This window comes from Camelina sativa, chromosome 16 (assembly GCF_030686135.1).
Source record: "Camelina sativa cultivar CO46 ecotype springtype chromosome 16, ASM3068613v1".
Classification (NCBI taxonomy): Eukaryota; Viridiplantae; Streptophyta; class Magnoliopsida; order Brassicales; family Brassicaceae; genus Camelina; species Camelina sativa.
Genome location: NC_141895.1, coordinates 6,220,794 through 6,228,822, shown reverse-complemented (window position 1 = coordinate 6,228,822; position 8,029 = coordinate 6,220,794). Strand labels below are relative to the sequence as shown.

At 35.9% G+C, this 8,029-nt stretch overlaps 1 protein-coding gene across 2 annotated transcripts; it reads left to right on the top strand.

Annotated features, from left to right (window-relative positions):
• The first annotated feature begins 320 nt into the window (after nt 1–320).
• Nucleotides 321–7,250, top strand: LOC104750041 (V-type proton ATPase subunit a1). Of its 2 annotated transcripts, XR_015584044.1 has the most exons (19): nt 343–762; nt 1,109–1,153; nt 1,835–1,957; nt 2,098–2,205; nt 2,429–2,542; nt 2,628–2,801; nt 2,913–3,050; nt 3,328–3,435; nt 3,564–3,671; nt 3,755–3,903; nt 4,168–4,321; nt 4,604–4,764; nt 4,871–5,077; nt 5,173–5,356; nt 5,461–5,544; nt 5,627–5,826; nt 5,929–5,988; nt 6,067–6,482; nt 7,127–7,250. XR_015584044.1 is itself a non-coding variant. In XM_087490691.1 (18 exons), exons 1-18 carry the CDS (start codon nt 619–621, stop codon nt 6,269–6,271), a joined length of 2,466 nt encoding a protein of 821 aa, XP_087346817.1. In that variant the 5' UTR covers nt 321–618; the 3' UTR covers nt 6,272–6,586. The 2 variants fall into 2 exon arrangements, 1 of the variants encoding a protein (XP_087346817.1); XM_087490691.1 differs by lacking the exon at nt 7,127–7,250 and having other exon boundaries at nt 321–762; nt 6,067–6,586.
• The last annotated feature ends 779 nt before the right edge of the window (nt 7,251–8,029 follow it).

The following is an 8,029-nucleotide window of genomic DNA, read 5'->3' as shown; positions in this document are numbered from 1 at the left end:
AGGTTATTCCAAAGGCATTTTGGAGTTTCATCCATTTTTAAGTGTATGAGAGGGGAATGTAAGGAATGTTATCTGTTTGCCGGTAAGGCTTATTTCCACTATTTCATCGAAATTGTGTTCAATTGCGCTAACGGTTGTATTTGATTTGCTTCTGTATTGTATAAACTTGTTTTGATACCATATATATTAATTTGCCGTTAAAAACAAAATGTATTACACTAAGAATAAATTAATAAAAATTAGAAAAATATTAGTGCAGATTTTTTTTTTATCTAGTGTTAGTAAATGTTTATGATTATTTTTGCTACATTTATTTTGTGTTTAATTGTATTAACCGATCGAAAAATAAAAATTTCCACTAGTCTTTAACCCGAAGAAAAGTGTATTTTTATTTTATGGTTTTATTTGTTATTGTGGAGAAAGCCAAATCCTCGTTTTCTCATGGCAGTTGTCGACGGGAACAAAAACTGAACTCCGCTTCTAAGATCTTCGACGGAGAAACTTCAGATCTGATCGGAGATCGATTTCAAATTTCTCCATTCTAATTTCTATTTATCGAGAGAGTGAAAAGCGAGAGAGCACAACAAGGAAGGAGAAGAAGAAGAAGAAGAAGGAAACATGGAGGAGTTCTTAGATAAGTTGCCGCAGATGGATCTGATGCGTTCGGAGAAGATGACGCTTGTTCAGCTTATCATCCCTGTTGAGTCCGCTCACCGCTCCATCACTTATCTCGGCGAACTCGGACTCTTGCAGTTTCGCGACGTGAGTGTGTTTTTTAAAACTCAGATCCGTCTTCTTCTCTTTACGAATCGATCGAATCTGTTGCTTTTTATGCTCGTAAATTCTCGGTTTAGGTTGATTAGAATTTAGTGAGGAGTGAGGTGTTTGATCTCACAATGTTGATCCGTCTCTATTGATGCTGATGCGTTACTTCCACCGCGACTGGACATGCTAGTGATGATCTTTTGAAATTGGTTGGATTGAATGTTTGGATTTAGGATTAACGGATCTCCCATTGGTGTTGGAAATTGCTATTTGCTCCCCCAAGTTTTAGATTAGCTTGTAAATTCGAAGAATCTGACACTCTGTATCTTTGTTTTCTCAACAGCTAAATGCTGATAAAAGTCCCTTTCAGCGGACATTTGCTAATCAGGTATCAACTCAACGTTCTATGTAACTCTACTACATTCGAGCACTGTTTTATGGGATTCAACACATATTATTTTCTTCTTTATTCATATTGTGGGACTGGTGGGAAATTTTGGCTAGATATAGATGTTTTTCAGTGTGTGTATATATATATATATATATATATATATGGATCAGTAAAAACTTTGTGGAGACATGGTGATTCTTGTTTGAGGATTTCGTCGTGAAGAATTTATCTCCATCTGAGTGTCACCAGTAATTTTGTTTCAAAAGTTCCTAAGAGATTTGTTCCTGTACTTTTGAAGTATAATTCGTAGATTTATCTTGTTGTTTGTATTACATCAACTCCCACACAGGTAGATCTTGATTACCAGGCCATAATTACCCACAGTGAGAAACCGGACTTAATGCTCCATCGTCAGAATATTTTCCCTTCCATATAGTTTGTACAGTTTGGTTTGAAAGTTCTAGGGGCTTGATGTAGCTTTAGATATTTGGAGTAAATATATATGGGCTATGCATTACTTGATTACTGGCCTGAAATATATTTTTCGTGATACAAATTTATCATGACGATACAGAATCCTATAAACCACATTTATTATCGATATCAAGTGATATGTATTGAAAAATCCTCAGGCACAGAACTTCTTTGCTTATGCAAATTCTTGGGGACTTTTAACAGGTAAAACGGTGTGGTGAGATGTCTAGGAAGCTGCGGTTTTTTAAAGATCAAATTGATAAAGCTGGGCTAAGATGTTCACCACGCCATGAAATAGAACCGGATATTGAACTTGGTGATTTAGAGGTCAGAATTCAATTTTTCAATTCTGTTTTGGTTGATTTGTCTTTTTTATCTATCGTAATGCCTCTTTTACCGTGGGATGAGACTTGCTTTTTTATGACACTTATACTTTTCTTTGTATCTTCAATTGCTTTCTCCTGCAGAGACAACTTGCTGATCACGAGCATGAGGTACTGGAAATGAATTCGAACAGTGAAAAGCTTCGGCAGACATATAACGAACTCCTAGAATTCAAGATAGTTCTTCAAAAGGTAGGGAATTTGCCTTTCAGTCTCAGAATTTTATACGCAGTAATTGGGAAATGTTTCGTTTTTCTGGTTTTCTCCTCCAAACTACCTGAAAATTTTTTTATTAGTTGACAAGGTTAGCACAGTAGCTGTTGTTTGGTTTTCTTTTAACTTTTACTTGCTAAGACGTACGCTCATCGTCCTCTGTTTATGCTTGATACATTGCTTTTTGCGTACTCCTTTTCAGGCAAGTGGTTTCCTGGTCTCAAGTAATGCACATGCAATTGGAGAGGAAACAGAACTACATGAAAGCACCTACTCAAATAACGGTTTTATTGAGACTGCCTCTTTGCTTGAGCAGGTGATTACATGTTAAAGTTTTCATTTTTCTGTTGTTACCTGGAATCTCATTATTTTTACTAAGATAACAGTTATCTTATTTACAGGAAATGAATCCTGGACCCTCTAGTCAATCAGGATTGAGATTTATTAGTGGAATCATTAACAAAGACAAACTTCTTAGATTCGAAAGAATGTTATTTCGTGCAACAAGAGGCAATATGCTTTTCAACCAAACACCCTCTGATGAGGAGATCATGGATCCTTCAACATCAGAAATGGTAATATTGATCTCTAAATTTTTAAACAGCATAATTTCTTATCTCCATGATAATCATATACTGTTTCAGTGACATGCGTATTTACTAATTGGTTTTGTTTTGTGCTCGTAGGTGGAGAAAATTGTATTTGTGGTATTCTTTTCTGGGGAACAAGCAAGGACGAAAATATTGAAAATATGTGAAGCATTTGGTGCAAATTGCTATCCTGTCCCTGAGGATACGACAAAGCAGAGGCAGCTTACGAGAGAAGTAAGTTGGATATCCAAAACTTGTTCCTTATTCAGAGAGAGTTACTTCAAGATAGTTCTATGCACTTTTTGTAGAACGATTCTTGTGAGTTGATTTCATCTTGTTCATATGTTTTGTTGCTGATTTTTGTATCCAATCATATGCGACTGTTAGTTTCTCTGTCACCCTATGTTATCTCTAGAGTACCAATGTCTTATCCTGATCAGTAGTGCCTGTGACTATTAGTTCGAGCATCACACTATGTTGTTCCTAAGATATCAATGTATCTGGTGCATAGGTTTTATCCCGACTCTCGGATTTGGAAGCTACACTAGATGCTGGAACTCGCCATCGGAATAGTGCCCTTAATTCTGTTGGTTATAGCTTGACTAATTGGATGACGACGGTAAACATTAACATCTACAATTAGTTTGTTTTTTCTCGTCTGAATTATAATTTTGATTAAGTATATGGATGATTGTATGGTCCATACAGTATGGCACATCCTGATTTTAGCTGCCGTTTTACTGCTAGGTTCGGAGAGAAAAAGCTGTTTATGATACGCTGAATATGCTAAATTTTGATGTAACCAAGAAATGCCTTGTTGGTGAAGGTTGGTGCCCCACATTTGCTAAGACCCAGGTATACTACAACGTTTTTTATCCCTTTTACATACTTGACTATCATTTCCTTGCAAGTGTAATTCATCAACAACTTATGTGCAGATTCATGAGGTCCTGCAGCGAGCCACTTTTGACAGCAATTCACAGGTGGGCGTTATATTTCATGTAATGCAAGCAGTAGAATCACCTCCTACCTATTTCAGAACGAACAAACTTACAAATGCATTCCAGGAGATTATTGATGCTTACGGGTTAGTTCCACTTTTGACCGTTACCTGGTACCATTATAATGTTCCATGAGAATTAAAAAAACGTCATCATTTAGAATCAAGTGTTTGGTCCTGTGCTTCCCTCATGATACATACATGATTTTAGAATATCTGGCTACTTTCTAACAAAGCTGAACTTTCTTCATTCTTTATTTTCTTAACCAACTTATTTGTTTGATTGCATATGCCTTTTTGTTTATGCTGATCACCATTCGATTTATATTTGACTTAATGCTTACTTGACAGTGTTGCGAGATATCAAGAGGCAAACCCTGCAGTTTATTCAGTTGTCACATATCCCTTTTTGTTTGCTGTTATGTTTGGGGATTGGGGTCATGGTCTATGCTTGCTTCTAGGAGCGTTGTATCTTCTTGCTCGTGAAAGAAAGTTGAGTACGCAGGTACGGATGTCACCTAATTTTTGTTGTATAAGTGAACTGCAGCTTCTGCATTTTTGTGTTCTCAGCTTGCGATGCAATTTTCTGTGCTCTTGGAGGATTTTTGTTTTCCAAATGAGAGATGGTGAATTTCAATCATTCAGAGTTGCTATAGAATATACGGCAAATTGCACTAAGTTTACCGTTTTACACTAGGATAAAAAGAACTAATGTAGTGTGAATATCATTGGCCTTGTGTAAAATTCCAATCTACGTGGTATGATGTTGTGTGTCTATCTTTACCAGAAACTTGGAAGCTTTATGGAGATGCTTTTTGGAGGCCGCTATGTAATCTTACTCATGTCACTATTTTCAATATATTGTGGGCTTATCTACAATGAGTTCTTCTCTGTGCCTTTCCACATCTTTGGTGGCTCAGCTTACAAATGCAGAGATACTACTTGTAGGTATGTATTATGTTTGAATCTCTGATGTCTTTAGTAAGGAGTCATGTCGTTTTCTATATTATTATTATTCTATTCGTTGCTGATATGCTTATTGGTTTTTATCCAGCGATGCTTACACGGTTGGTTTGGTCAAGTACCGTGATCCATACCCTTTTGGCGTAGATCCTAGTTGGTATGGAAGTCGCTCCGAACTGCCTTACCTAAACTCTCTTAAGATGAAGATGTCTATTCTGCTGGGAATTGCACAGATGAATCTGGGACTGATATTAAGTTTCTTCAATGCCCGCTTCTTTGGCTCTTCATTGGACATAAGGTTTGTCTTCCTTTTTACTTTATCTTTCGAACCTTCTTTATTCTTTCCTGTACTAAAACCACCGGGACGGCTATTTCTTTGTGATATGTCATCAGGTATCAGTTTATACCTCAGATGATATTTCTTAACAGCCTATTCGGCTACCTTTCACTGCTCATCATCATCAAGTGGTGCACGGGATCTCAAGCAGACTTGTATCATGTAATGATCTACATGTTTCTGAGTCCCACTGAAGAACTTGGAGAAAATGAGTTGTTTTGGGGCCAGCGTCCACTTCAGGCATAGTTTTTCCTCCATAAATTTTCTAATATCCAGTGCTACATTGGTTCTTTGTTCCATCCTTGCTCATCTTGACACTCACACAAGATATACATATTCCGCAGATTCTGTTATTGCTTTCGGCATTCATCGCGGTCCCATGGATGCTTTTTCCAAAACCCTTTGCCCTCAGGAAAATTCACATGGAGGTAATGCTATCACTGCATCTGTTTTATTTACTAATCAATTTGGGCTCTGGGCTTATCAAAAGGATGAAATTCTTGATTCCAGAGGTTTCAAGGTCGAACTTACGGGGTTCTTGGTTCTTCTGAGGTGGATCTTGATGTAGAACCAGACTCCGCTAGAGGAGGCCATCACGAAGAAGAGTTTAACTTCAGCGAGATTTTTGTACATCAATTGATTCACTCCATAGAATTTGTTCTAGGTTCAGTTTCTAACACAGCATCTTACCTTCGTCTTTGGGCTCTTAGGTAAATTACCAACGTTTCCGCTTTTTTTCAAAAGGTTGAGTTAATCCTTCCTACCTGTTTCTAATATGGTCTTGATACAAATTTTTTAATTTGGCCTTACAGTTTGGCTCATTCGGAATTGTCGACAGTCTTCTATGAGAAAGTTCTTCTTCTTGCCTGGGGGTGAGCACTAGTGTTAAGTTACATGTTTAAACGTAATATGTCACTGTCATTAATACATTTTTTTGCTCTTGCAAACAGGTATGAAAACATATTGATCCGCTTAATAGGAGTAGCGGTATTTGCGTTTGCAACAGCGTTTATACTTCTGATGATGGAAACACTAAGTGCATTTCTCCATGCTCTGCGTCTTCACTGGGTTGAATTCATGGGGAAGTTCTTCCATGGAGATGGTTACAAGTTCAAGCCTTTCTCTTTCGCTTTAATCTCAGATGACGATGAATAAAACCGTAAAGTCCCTCAGCCATTTTGCACATCCCACTTTCCCAAAAATCTTCCCCAAAATATATATATATAGAAGAAAATTGGCTTTTTCCAAAACCCCAAAACTCATTATACGGTAACTCCTCTGCTTCATCTTTTTCTTTTTTTTTTGAAACTCTTTAACCGAATCCTTCAAATTGGTATTTGTTATGCCGTAGTAGTTAATGTCAGAAGTTAGGCCTGGGCATTCGGTTAACCATTCGGTTTCGGTTCGGTTGTATTCGGTTTCGGTTATTTTGGATATAGTAATATAGTAACCATTTGGATATTTTTGAAATTTCGGTTCGGTTCGGTTCGGTTTCTTTCGGTTCGGTTTCGGTTTGGTTATTTAAATAAATAACCATAACTAACATAAATTATATTAACATTAACCAAATAAACCAAATATAACCAAAACTAACCGAATATAACCAAAATTAACCAAATATACAATAACAAAAATACAAAAAAGGGAAAAATATGGATTCAATTTTACAAAATAGTATTTAACTTTGTAAATTCAAAATAATAACATTTACATATATTGATTATTTAAAATATTTAATTGTTTTAAATCTAGAAATAATTTATATTTTAAGTTTATTTTATAGTTTTGCATAATATTAAGTATATAATATTTGATATCTTCTAGGTTTTCGGATATTTCGGTTAACCATTTAATTGTTGGTTCGGTTCGGTTCGGTTTCGGTTAGTTTGGATATAGATTTTTACTAACCATTCGGGTATTTGAAAAATTTCGGTTCGGTTCGGTTTGGTTTTTTTCGGTTCGGTTTCGGTCGGTTATTTGGTTATCGGTTATTTTGCCCAGCCCTATCAGAAGTGGACAAGTTAGATCACTTTTCGAGTATTTTTCTTTTCTTATTTCGATTTGAATATATATACATACATCCCTGTCATGGAATTTTTGGAGGTTTGAGGTATAAATGAAATTTATGGAACCATATGTAGGCAATCATTTTTACCCTTTGATAAAAAACATATGTATAGTCATCTTTTGACGTGGGGATTGTTTTTGTAATGATGAGTAATGTGCATTATCTCTCGGCCTGCCATGAATGTGCTTCTCTTAATGGAACAATTGATTATTTTAATTGACTGAGGATGGATACTGGGACTTTGCTACGAATAGTTCAGGTTACTAAATTGGAAATTCGTGTCAAAGTTTCGTTTGTATGAACGAACAATTAGCAAATCAGAACATCAGATAATGGAATGCTGCTTATTGATGAATGAAACAATGTTCTAAAATAACATAGTTAGTTTTGGCAACAAGCCTTTGGCGCAATGTAACTTCCGGGCTTCAAAAAAAAAAAGGATGATAAGCGACAGAAGGATAGTTGTAAGTTGTAACATCAAACCTTTAAGGTGATTTTAAAAAAAAAATGGATAAGTAAAAATATCTTAATGAGTTTTAGATAGGATCAAGTCAAAATCTAAAATTTAAGTGATTATTATTGTTTAGAAAATGATTGGTTTTACGATATGAATTTATCGCCGTAACAACTACCACACTCACCCATGTCACAAAACAGGTCCAAGTCGTGGAGACACAACTCTCTACACAAAAAGTGTTTCAGTTAAATCCGGACTTGTGTTTGTGTTTGTGTGTAAACTACAAAAAGAAAAAGAAAAAAACCAAAAACAACTAATAATCCGGACTAAACCGGCCTTAGTGTTTGTGTTTTAAAAACTATAAACCAAAAACAATTACTAAACCGGA

Bases quoted from the DNA above. Each gene is read 5' to 3' on its own strand.
- LOC104750041 (XM_087490691.1), top strand. From the start codon at position 619: ATGGAGGAGTTCTTAGATAAGTTGCCGCAGATGGATCTGATGCGTTCG. The intron at 2,802-2,912 runs GTAATATTGATC...TTGTGCTCGTAG, and splicing joins ATCCTTCAACATCAGAAATG to GTGGAGAAAATTGTATTTGT. The intron at 5,827-5,928 runs GTAAATTACCAA...TTGGCCTTACAG, and splicing joins CTTCGTCTTTGGGCTCTTAG to TTTGGCTCATTCGGAATTGT.